This window comes from Scylla paramamosain, chromosome 13, assembly GCF_035594125.1.
Source record: "Scylla paramamosain isolate STU-SP2022 chromosome 13, ASM3559412v1, whole genome shotgun sequence".
In the NCBI taxonomy this organism is placed as follows: Eukaryota; Metazoa; Arthropoda; class Malacostraca; order Decapoda; family Portunidae; genus Scylla; species Scylla paramamosain.
Window position 1 is genome coordinate 21,457,085 of NC_087163.1, and position 12,629 is coordinate 21,469,713.

The 12,629-nt window shown below is 43.8% G+C and overlaps 1 protein-coding gene across 1 annotated transcript in view; it reads left to right on the plus strand.

Moving 5' to 3' along the window:
- The window catches only part of LOC135106506 (protein ROP-like), a 31,024-nt gene that overhangs the window by 13,292 nt on the left and 5,103 nt on the right, over nucleotides 1-12,629 (plus strand). The window contains exons 3-12 of the mRNA XM_064015587.1: nucleotides 6,722-6,859; nucleotides 7,838-7,993; nucleotides 8,649-8,752; nucleotides 8,855-8,994; nucleotides 9,532-9,712; nucleotides 10,092-10,260; nucleotides 10,385-10,594; nucleotides 11,086-11,306; nucleotides 11,715-11,908; nucleotides 12,245-12,390. Of these exons, the coding sequence (XP_063871657.1) occupies nucleotides 6,722-6,859; nucleotides 7,838-7,993; nucleotides 8,649-8,752; nucleotides 8,855-8,994; nucleotides 9,532-9,712; nucleotides 10,092-10,260; nucleotides 10,385-10,594; nucleotides 11,086-11,306; nucleotides 11,715-11,908; nucleotides 12,245-12,390 (1,659 nt within the window). The remainder of the gene's footprint in view (nucleotides 1-6,721; nucleotides 6,860-7,837; nucleotides 7,994-8,648; nucleotides 8,753-8,854; nucleotides 8,995-9,531; nucleotides 9,713-10,091; nucleotides 10,261-10,384; nucleotides 10,595-11,085; nucleotides 11,307-11,714; nucleotides 11,909-12,244; nucleotides 12,391-12,629) is intronic.

Sequence of the window (12,629 nt, forward strand, 5' to 3'; positions counted from 1 at the left end):
AGAGAGAGAGAGAGAGAGAGAGAGAAGAGAGAGAGAGAGGAGAGAGAGAGAGAGAGAGAGAGAGAGAGAGAGAGAGATCAAATCGGGGAAGGAGGAAAGGAATATTATAAGTAAACAAAATAGGAGGTCAGACAGACAGTGCGGAGAGGGTGGATGGGTGGAGGGCATGACAATGAAGTGGATAGGTGGAGAGAACATGACACTAGAATGGTATGAAGTGGATAGATAGTCATGGTGGAGTGGATAGGGTGGAAGACATGGTTGTGGGATGGTTAGATGGGAAGGAAAGTCTACATCGTAATGGTGAAGAGGTGACTTTGTTCCTGGTGAAGTGAGGGGTGGAAGGTGACGAGCAGAAGGGAGTAGACAGGAGTGGAAGGGAGTGGGAATGTAGCAAACAGGAATGGAAGGAATGATAATGTAGCAAACAGGAATGAGAAGGGGGTGAGGATGTAGTAAACAGCTGGAACGGAAAGGCAGGGCGTGTTGATTACAGTTTCTTTACTCCTGAAGGTGAAGGGTCGTCGAGAGAGAGAGAGAGAGAGAGAGAGAGAGAGAGAGAGAGAGAGAGAGAGAGAGAGAGAGAGAGAGAGAGAGAGAGAGAGTTACAAGCCACCAACATATCATCGTCATGGCTTACTTATTTACAAGCCAGCCTGCCAGTAAGCAAGCACTACACACACACACACACACACACACACACACACACACACACACACACACACACACACACACACACACACACACACACACACACACACACACACACATTTTACATGACGTGGTGAAAAGATATGAAAAGATACGGAGATGGATGGCAGTGTAGGGCAGTTTATGAACGTTTTGTGCAGGCCAGGACCGTAATACTTAAGCCCTATTTTGACCCTTATTTTGACCTTAGCACAGAACACAACAGAATTTCATTATACATAGTGAAAGACAAAACTAACATGATGCTGTCCTAGTGGAAATGTCTCCATCTCACGATCTTTTTTCCACCGAGTTGAGTGTTTTTCTTTCAATCTTAAGCCCTTGGATATGCTAACAGATACATAAACTTTATTTTGGCCTTGGTACATAACATAGAACTTAATAATACATAGTGATACAGCCACAGTAAAGAAGTCTTAACTCAATATCTAAATCCTTTTCCATCAAGTTCAGTGTTTCCCTTCATCTCAAGTCCTTGGATCTGCTGACGGTCTCTTGTAAAATCTGACAACTGACAGATGCTAAGGAGATCAGGGGCCGCGTGATTGATGGGGGAGGCAAAGCACAGTAGGAGTGAATACGGGAGTTTACTTGACTTTTGGCCAGGGAATCCTCTTACGTGTAATCGATGCACTCTTGTTTGTTTGGGAGAGAGAGAGAGAGAGAGAGAGAGAGAGAGAGAGAGAGAGAGAGAGAGAGAGAGAGAGAGAGAGACCTTGAGTGAAGTGTGGGAAGAGTAGAATACTATGGTAGTAGTGCTTGGCTAGGAGAGAGAGAGAGAGAGAGAGAGAGAGAGAGAGAGAGAGAGAGAGGGAGAGAGAGAGAGAGAGAGAGAGAGAGAGAGAGAGAATATTACAATACACAGATTGAAATTAAAGGTATGATGCATGAGAAAAATAAATAAATAGTAGTCACATGATCGTAATAACAATGATGCCTAACAATAACAAAAACAACGACGACAAATACATTAATGTGTGACTGAATTAAGCAAGGATACAGCAGGGGACCCGTATTCTTCTGTTGATAACGTAGAAATCATGCTAATCTTTCACTAGAACCGTAAAAACATCCTTCATCTTGACTATTTTTTAAAGGGAGAAGATTATCCGTGTTCCTCAAAACTGCTTCTCCTGTTCGTAATGTAGAAATCTTGTTAATCTGTTACTAGAACCTTAAAAAACAGCCTTCAAAACCCGTGTCATCTCACCTCGACTATTTTCAAAGGCCACAGAAAGGATTAGCCGTGTTCTCAAAACTGTTTATCCTGTTCATATTGTAGAAATCATGTTAATCTGTCGCTAGAACAGTAAAAACATCCTTCAAAACCCTTGTGACTTGAACTGTAGTGGAGGCGCTGTGCGTGATTGTTTCAGAATATAGACCGAGAGACGAGTGCTGGTGGTGGTGGTGGTGGTGGTGGTGGTGGGAATGATGGTGGTGATACTTAAACCTTTGCACTTCTCTGGTTAAGATTGATGGTTTGAAATTGACGTGCAATAGCCACATGGCCACCCCGGAGAGAGAGAGAGAGAGAGAGAGAGAGAGAGAGAGAGAGAGAGAGAGAGAGAGAGAGAGAGAGAGAGATTAAACACTTAAATAAAATAATTTAGAAGACACGGAAAGAAATAAAATACCTAGAATACGAAAGAACACAAACGAAGAACACAACAGCAGCAGACCTATTGACCCTTAGGAGACTGTAAAGTAGATACCGAGAAGTCAGAAAGATTAGAGGCACAGAGAAAAGAAGAGGGAGGGTTCCTGGAGGTATTGGAACAGTGTAGGAGAGAGAAGGAAGGTGGGTACAATAGAGGCTGTTTAAGGCTGTTTCTTCTGTCTATTTGGACAGCTGGGCATAAGAAATAAAATGGTAAGTCCTGGAGAGTAGGATGTGTCACGCTGATTCTCTCTCGCTCTCTCTCTCTCTCTCTCTCTCTCTCTCTCTCTCTCTCTCTCTCTCTCTCTCTCTCTCTCTCCTCTCTCTCTCTCTCTCTCTCTCTCTCTCCTCTCTCTCTCTCTCTCTCTCTCTCTCTCTCTCTCTCTCTCTCTGGTGTGTGTGTGTGTGTGTGTGTGTGTGTGTGTGTGTGTGTGTGTGTGTGTGTGTGTGTGTGTGTTGTGTGTGTGTGTGTGTGTGTGTGTGTGTGTGTGTGTGTGTGTGTGTGTGTGTGTGTGTACAGCCTCCTTGCTTGGCCGGATGCGCGTTGATGGGCAGTGATGGGCATTGATAAACGCAGTGATAGGGGTGGAGGAGGAAGAGGAGGAGGAGGAAGAGGTAATTTGGTCAGGATGTTGCTGAAGAATGATGGTGTAAATTGTTGTAGTAGTAGTAGTAGTAGTAGTGGTGGTGGTGGTGGTGGTGGTGGTGGTAGTGGTGATGTAAATTGTAGTAGTAGTAGTAGTAGTAGTGGTGGTGGTGGTGGCGGTAGAAGAGGAGATTAAATGACAGAATTAATGACACTAGTAAACTGAGTGAGACCGTCATCAGTGTTCACCATTTGCAGCATGGGGGGGCTTAGAGAGAGAGAGAGAGAGAGAGAGAGAGAGAGAGAGAGAGAGAGAGAGAGAGAGAGAGAGGTCATGGGGTCAAAGCGAAAAGGTCAGACTACGTGAGCTTTTCTGACCTTTTTGTTTTGTACTTGTTTCCAGGAAAGTGGAGAAAAAAAAAGACTTAAACGTGTCTCGAGTGTGTGTGTGTGTGTGTGTGTGTGTGTGTGTGTGTGTGTGTGTGTGTGTGTGTGTGTGTGTGAGGTGGCGGCAGTGGTATGTGAGTTTAAAGGCGTGGTGTTAGCTGTGGTGCAAAGAGAAGTGGTGGGTGGTGGTGCTGTATTAGAGGGCGGCGTGGGCAGCAGGAACAGTGGCGGTGGTGATGATGGTCTAAGGAGGAGGAGGAAGAGGAGGAGGAGGAGGAGGAGGAGGTTAGCGAGTGTGAAGACAAGGGCGTGTCAGAACCCATTGAACTTTGATAGAAGCTGTAGACTGGGATGATGGTGGAGGTGAGGGTGGTGTGGGTGCGGGTACTGGCGGGGGGTGAGGGATGGGTTGGCCGCGAGTAGTGAGTGGAGGTGTGAGTTTCAAGGGGCGTGTCGGGTTGCTGGTGGGTAAGTGCTGTGGTTAGTGGCATGGCTGTGGTCGGTTTATGGCTGCGTGTGGTTTGTGTATATGTGTGTGTGTGTGTGAGGGCGGAAGCTGTGTGTGTGTGTGTGTGTGTGTGTGTGTGTGTGTGTGTGTGTGTGTGTGTGTGTGTGTAACCCCCCCTGCAGTGGCTGTAGTAGTATTGACGTTACAGCCTCACAGGTACAGCTGGGGGCGCCGCTGCCTGCTTCAAGCTGAAATGCACATTCACTCACCCGTACACACACACACACACACACACACACACACACACACACACACACACACACACACACACACACACAAGGTCCGTATCATTAGCACGTTTCACCCTCGAATGCACGCAAAGAAAAAAAAAAAAAGCAAAGCAATAAAACATTCGAATCCTGTGTTATATAGTGTTGGAATTAGTTGTAATGTTTCCAACGACATAGATATGTACAAGTGTGTGTGTGTGTGTGTGTGTGTGTGTGTGTGTGTGTGTGTGATGAAGCCCGACTGTGGCACCCTTTGTGTTGATATCTCAGAGGTGGAAGCACTGGTCAGGAGGGAGGGAGGTGAAGCCCTTTTTAAACCCCCCTTACTTACCTACCTTTCTATCTACTTACCTCTTGGCGGTATGCTAACTCAGTCCCCCTCTTCTGATAGGGGTGGGGCGCTGCCTGGAGGAGGGGCGGGTGTGAGGAAGGAATACCCTCACACGTGCACCTCGCGGACACAATAGGCTGGTGCACACTTGTCATTGATTACCTATACTGAAGAATCTTCCTCCTCCTCCTCCTCCTCCTCCTCCACTTCACACTGTATCTTCCATCTCCTCCTCCTCCTCCTCCTCCTCCTCCTCCTCCTCCTCCTCCTCCTCCTCCTCCTCAGAGTGTCTCTTCATTCCCTTCCACCTCCCCTGTTTCTCCCCTTGGTTTTATTCTTCGTTTCAGTGTCCCCTCATTTTCCCCACCTACCACTCCTCCTGCCTCCGCCTCTCCTGTGTTCCTTTCATCGTCTCTCCCCGTCTGCCTCCCACCATCGTCACGTTCCTCCCTTTTTTCTACGTCACCTCCTCCTTTCTATCACAACTCCACCCGTCTTGTTCCTTCACAACCTTCTTCAGAGTGGCATGGTTCCCTCTCGCCTCCTTTTCTCTGCTCCCACACAAAACTCTCCCTGCTTCGCACACACACACACACACACACACACACACACACACACACACAGAAATAGCACGTAAAATCCAGTGCATCAGTCAGTTATGTGTGAAGTACTTTTTATCTATAAGCAAAAACGGCTTAACGTTGTACAGTGCATGCGTTCGTACAGTGAACCGAAACAGGGACACGCCAGACTGTAGGTAAATAGTATTATAGATAACCGCGTCGTTGAGGGGACTTCATAACCCTCGGCTGGCTCTGATGTAAATAAGAGAAGGCGAGACAGAAACAACATAGAGGCTCCTCCCTTCCCTCCCTCACCCATCGACTTATCTGTACCAACCCCCTGCCTCCTCCTCCTCCTCCTCCTCCTCCTCCTCCTCCTCCTCCTCCTCCTCCTCCTCCTCTCATGTCCTGTCCTTAGCGTCACTGCAATGGCTGTTGACATTTAACTCCGACATTCGCACTCTCCCCGATCAATATGAGTCCCGCCTAATTGAAAGAAAGGGATCTTCTCAAGAGGATAAACCACAACCGGCCTCTTGTGGTTTAGGCACACACACACACACACACACACACACACACACACACACACACACACACACACACACACACACACTCCACCTGCGTCGTATTTCTCGTCGCGGGCAGAATCAAAGGGCGAAAACTTCGCACATCCTGAAGGCGTGCTGCTTTCACCTCACCGCCGAGTGGGTCCGTGTTAGTGGCGGTGTAGGCGAGGCCAGTGTGTGTGTGTGTGTGTGTGTGTGTGGACGCGGCGAGAAGTGTGTGGGTTTGGGATGACGTCATGGCGCGTGACCCGGGTTGTCCCTGGGTCAGACGGTGTGACGCCGCTAGCGGGCCAGCACCGCCCCGTCGCCCCCAAGCCCCTCCTCCGCCGCGCGCCTTTGTTCCGTCGCCAGCAGGTCGTCCGTCTGTCACGCCTTCCGCTGTCACGCGTGATGCACGGACACCACAGACCTTGGCGAGGCAGAACCCTGGCCTACTTCCGCCATGCTGGTGACGCACCGCCGCCTCCTTCAGTGACATTCAGTGTGGCCTGGAGGGGAAGATAAGCTTGAACACAGGCGGATGTAGCCAATACCGCGGCGTGCGTCACGGGAACATGTAGCACCGCCACACTTTTGTACAACATCACGTTATTACTATTCTTGGACGACGTGCGTCACTAGAAAGAGAAAGACCTGGCATTTTATTTTCTTTCCTTCCCTTATTTCTTTATTGGAGTGGCTTGAGGGTCTGGTGGAAGGGGGGGCGGGGCTCCCGCGGCGGCCAGTGGGGCGGGGCACCGATGTGTAGCGGGAGGCCTGGTTTTGGCGGCCGTCCAAGGAAGGTCATTTAGGTGACTTTAACATGAGCGTTCCAGAAATAGTGACGCTTATTAACGAATTCTGGTGCTTCTTTTGGACGCAAACATCTTTTTTTCTATTCAGGAAGATGTTTTGCGCAGTGGCTGAGTGACACTAAACATTTCCCTGAAATATTTATTGCTGCATTTCCACAAATAAACCTTGACCCATTATATGGGAAGGAACCGTCTTATAACTTGGCTAGTGGAGAGAGGGAGGAGGAGGAGGAGGAGTATTGATTCGGTGAAGAAAACCGTAGCTCATAATGGGTTTTCTCTGTATTTTATTTATTTTTTTTCTTTAGAGATTATATGGATAATAAAAAAAAAGTAGAAAAGTCGCTCTTCGTAATATTTTTTTCTTTCCCGTTTTCTTCCACAGAGATTATGAATGAGGTGATACGATCGAAGAAGAAATCGACGAACACAGACTGGCGGGTGCTAGTGGTGGATCAGCTGGCCATGCGGATGGTGTCAACATGCCTCAAGATGCATGATATCTCGGCGGAGGGCATCACCAGTGAGTGACCTGCGCCGCACCGGTACCATGACGCGCTGTCAGGGGATGCCGCGCAGGGGAGGGGGAGGACTCAGACAGGGCGAGGATTAAGGGGAATGGATCACTGGAAATAACTTGCACTTGAGACCTCTTTGATCTGGTCGGCAACTTGAGGTCATACACGTCATAGAGGTTCAAGATGATAGAGGATTGGAACCTGTTATGTCCTCAAGGCTGTTATTACTATTACTTGGTAGATTTGAATTATTAGTGGTTTTGAAGTGAACTCTTGCGATCACTTATTTATATTAGTTTGAGTGTTTTAGAAACTGAAGAAGAGTTAATGGAGGATATATCTTGTTTATATTAGTTTGAGTGTTTTAGAAACTGAAGAAGAGTTAATGGAGGATATATCTTGTTAAGGGTTTCCAAGCAATTACAAATGTTTGTAATGACTTTTGGGTTGTAAATTTGATCTTGAAATAACATTTGTATTAGTTTGAGTGTTTTAGAAACTGAAGAAGAGTTAATGGCAAAGGATATCTCTTGTTGTTAAGGGTTTCCAAGCAATTATAAATGTTTGTAATAACTTTTTATGTTGTAAAGTTTACCTTAAAATAATGTTCATGGAAATACCATTTCTCACAAGATGTCTAAAAGTATGAAAACTTAAATAAATAGAAATTTTAACAGTAACTTTCAGAAACACATCAAAGAACCTGGATTCTGGAAATATCGCGATTAACACGGTTTCATAAAGGGATGCCTGAAATAGATTTTTTTTATATGTAATGCACCATAACATTTCCATGGCAAAATAGATTCAAACTTTTTATTACTAGTTACATCATGCCATACACTTACAAAACAGAATTTGGCCTCCCTTTAAGGATTAATGGATAATAAATAATGAAATGTTACATATTGCAAGATGACACTTTTTTCTGTTTAAATTCCAAAGGGTTGAAATATTTTACCTGTTTTTGTGTGTGTGTACAGTTGTGGAAGACATCAACAAGAGCCGGGAGCCCCTGCAAGCCCTGGAGGCTATCTACCTCATCCAGCCCACCAAGTGTTCCATAAGCGCCCTTGAACAAGACTTCATTACCACAAACAAAGCCAGATACAAACTATGTCACGTCTACTTCACAGAAAGTAAGTCAACATGAGTAACAAGAATATGGATAGGACGCTACCTACTGCACCACGCACTTAATATGAACTTCTTCCCTTGCTGTTTATGAATAGCTAGTAATAATTTAGTTCAGTATAAATGAGGCATGAATTTTTAATTTACTGTTAGAGAGAAAACAAAAATATGGTATTGCTATGTATTTTAAGTTTTACTTATTTTACCACATGTAGTAAGATTGATTTTGTGTGCATTGTGAAGATTATGAAGATCCATTAAAAGATTTTATAAACAAGTAAAGGTAGAAAACTCTACCACATGATAAATTAAATGACTGAGAAGTAGAAAGGGAATTAATATCTTCAGATAGTTTGGTCATGTAGAGAGAATGACAGACAGTGAAAAGTCAAGGAGATACAAAGGTAGAATGGATGCTGGGGAGGGGAAGGAGAGAAGAATACCCCCATGAATTTGTGTGAAATGGGCAGTGTTGGAATACCTGAAAGAGAGAGGAGGGATAGGAAGTTTGAAAAGACTTGGGTGCAAAGTGGAATGTATGGACAGGAACAAATTAGTAGTACTCTTCTCTGCTGGTTTTTTATCTTTGAGAGACCAGGGATTGGGCATTAGACTTAATTAGATTTATGAAGGATATTAATTGACATCCATTGTTTTCAGCTTGTTCAAATGAGCTGTTTAATGAACTCTGTAAACAACATGTGGCCAAGTACATCAAAACTCTCAAAGAGATCAACATCGCCTTCCTGCCATATGAAAGCCAAGTATGTAAAGAACAATGCAGTGAAGTACATGTCACTTAATGAGTTTTTACATGTTATCCTTGGATTTTGAATAAATATTTACATAATGATTCTTTCTTTCAGGTGTTCTCCTTGGACTTCCCCAAAGCATTCCCCTCCTACTACAGTCCCTCACAGGCCCAGAATCGCCAGAGCACTCTAGAGCGCATGGCTGAACAGATAGCAACAGTGTGTGCCTGCCTTGGGGAGTATCCAGCAGTTAGGTAGGAGTGCCTCTATCCTCAAGGGCAGAACCTAAAGTCATGTTTGTAATGGTGTGGATCATTGTGCTCAGTCATTAAATATCAGATGGAGGTGACTTGAATCACCTTCAGAAATAGTTATAATTTCATATAGGCTATAAAGATTGTGTTTTGTGTGGTCACTTTTGCATCTGTTGATTTATTCTCTAGTAACACATTATGGATGGTCTTATATATCTCTTTACCAAACATATTACCCTAGTATCTCAGTATACCCAGGAAATATTTGTTGTCTGCCAGAATAATTCAAAAGTGTGCTGGAAAGCTTTGTGCAGCTGTAACCGAATTCCATTGCTTGAATTCTAAAGGGTTAGTTAACATTGTGCCTTCAGACTAGAAGTTATCATTTGTAAATCTGAGGTTCTGCATGTTATGTAGTTCACTCTTTCATATAAGTTGTACGTTGTTTATATGCTTGTGTTGTGGTACTTTCATGTTTCAGTATGATCATCTTTTAGCATTTATATTTGCACTAGATTGCTCTTTGTATTTTTACAGGTACCGTGGAGACTTTGAGAGAAATGTTGAGTTGGCTCAGATGGTGCAACAGAAGCTGGATGGCTACAAGGCTGATGAGCCGTCTATGGGTGAGGGGCCAGAGAAGGCTCGCTCTCAGCTCCTCATCCTTGACAGGGGCTTTGACTGCACCTCACCTTTGCTACATGAACTTACTTTGCAGGTCAGTACTCATGCAGTCACCTGTTGTCTAATGAGCATTGCATAGGGTGTGGGCTGAATTTCTTGGTGACTGTATTGCATGACCAGATGGGAATGTAGAATTTCTGAATTCTGACTCAAAGGGACAATGGTATTTTTCTCTGTGTGATATAAAGTGTTTGTCACTTTGTCTTTGGAGGCACTATCTGTTTGAAAATTATCAGTGAACATTGTAGACTATCAAAATGAAAGCAGGGTGAGATATTGCTTTGTAAACATTATATATTTATGAGAAGGAAAACTAATACAAAATATGGGGGGTTAATCATGTGAGGTATTCATAGTTTGATACCATTCACTAAAGTCTGGATCCATTATCATTGTTACTATTATTTTCACAGGCCATGGCATATGATCTCCTGGACATCGAGAATGATGTGTACAAATACCAGGCCACTCAAGGAGAGAACGAGAAGGAGGTGCTGCTGGATGAAAACGACGATCTCTGGGTGGAGCTCCGTCACAACCACATTGCTGTCGTCTCACAGAACATCACCAAGAAGACTAAAGGTGAGAACTGTATGTGTGTGTGTGTGTGTGTGTGTGTGTGTGTGTGTGTGTGTGTGTATAGAAATTTGCACTGTCAAATTTGGCTGTATAGATATTAATTCACCTAATTAAATGTTTATTACAGAGTTCATGGCCACCAAACGCAACATGGGGGACAAGACATCAATGAAGGATCTCTCACAAATGATCAAGAAGATGCCACAGTACCAGAAGGAGCTTTCCAAGTATGCCACTCATGTCCACTTGGCAGAGAGCTGCATGAAAAAATACCAGGGATATGTGGACAAGTTATGCAAGGTGGAGCAAGACTTGGCCATGGGTGTTGATGCGGAAGGTATGTTAAGTTACCTGACTGGATGCATGATTGTGGACTACAGTATCCGGCTTACCGTCATTATTATCATCAGTGTTGTTGTTTTCTGTTCATAATGAAGATGAACATAATCTTGTTTAAGGGAACTTGATTATCAGTCCGTCATTCCGTAATCTAGACCATACTATCTTTTACTCTTTTTTTTTTTTTTTTTATGATATCTAAGTTTTCTTTATCTTCCATCAATTATGATGTTCGTTTACATGTATTGAAACTGACCATCACATTTTTTATTTTATAAATGGAAGTTCATATATATTTGTCATGGTAAAAGCTAACATTATAACACTCTAGGATTAATAACACAAGTAGCCACAAAAGCAACTTAAAGCCATCTGTAAAATGTCTTGAGCCTAGATCCCTCTATTATTTTCATCTTGCACACTGTCAGAAGCAAGTTTAAGGATAATGATCACTGTAGTGCTAATTTTAATCTTTCTTATCAATTCCAGGTGAGAAGATCAAGGATCCCATGAAGAATATTGTTCCTATCCTGCTGGATGCCAATGTGGAGAACCAGGATAAGCTGCGAGTCATTCTGCTGTACATCCTGGCTAAGAATGGTGTTTCCAATGAGAACCTGGAGAAGCTGCTGCAGCATGCCCAGATTCCTGCCACTGAGAAGGACACCATCAACAACATGGCTCACCTTGGCATCAATGTTATTGTTGAAGTGAGTTCCCTTTTCTCTTGATCCTATCTGTGTACTTGTAGTGCTACTGTATTTATCTGATGCTCCTATTTCATGAAGTTCTGCAGGAGTTATATATCACAGAAAGATATGTAGTCATGTTTCATGATGTACCCTTTGTGCATTATAGTTTGATTTCTTTCTCTCAGGTGTTTCTCTGCTGTACCTTTCTTAAATGCTTTCCATATATGTTGTCTAGGTAACTCATTATACTGGTGTTCTTCCATCTAATTCCATGGTTCTTTTTTTTTAATAGACCTGTAGCGTGGTGCTGTGGCAGTCTGAAATAATTTCAAATGATCTGACTTACTACTAATGAATTTTGACATCCTGCATTGTATGTATTATCATGTAAAAGATCCAGTAAAGACATAACACCTAACATCACAGGGAGGCAACCGCAGCCGCAAGCCCTACCAAGTGCAGCGGAAGGAGCGCATCACAGAACAAACATACCAGATGTCCCGATGGACCCCAGTCATCAAGGATGTCATGGAGGACATCATTGACAACAAGCTAGAGGAGAAGCACTTCCCCTTCCTTGCTGGACGCTCAGCTGCCATGCCCAAGACAGCGCCTACAAGGTGAGCATGCACAGCTTTCTGAGTTTTAATGTATTCCACATTGGTGTTTATTTGGTTGCACTCAAGAGAAATTCATCATGCATAGAAGTAACATGGTGTCTCTCTTACTTTCTATGCACATTTATAGCCATCTTCTGAGTCTTTGGTACCTGTGTTTTAAAGTGCACATGTGAAATATAAATGCAGGAGCAAGTGGAGAGGTCCCACAATAGTTTTAGAGACTCAGAAGTTCACAGCTCTCACAGATTCATTGTAGGCTCTGTGAGTGGCATATGTAGTTCTTTAATTCTATCTTTTTGTTTTTATGCATGAATTTCACAAACACTATATCGACAGCGTGCGGTATGCTGGCAATTGGCACAAGGATAAAGTAAAGAACATGCCCCGGCTGCTGGTGTTTGTGGTGGGTGGCATCACCTACTCCGAAATGCGTTCTGCATATGAAGTCACCAAGGCTGTAAAGAACTGGGAGGTCATCCTTGGTGAGTTGCACTTAGCATTTCTTCTTTTGGATGATACATTTTAACTAGTTTAATGTTTCAGCCATTAAACCAAAGGGAGAAACAAAATATTTCCTACCTGAGGAGCAGTGTTTCATCAATCCAGAAATATATGGTGTGGCACACTAGTCACTAAAGCTTATTGGGAAGCTGAAGAAATTTAATTGTGTTTAGCTTGTTATGCAGCCCTTTGGAAATTTTTAGCATATTGTGCTCATTCT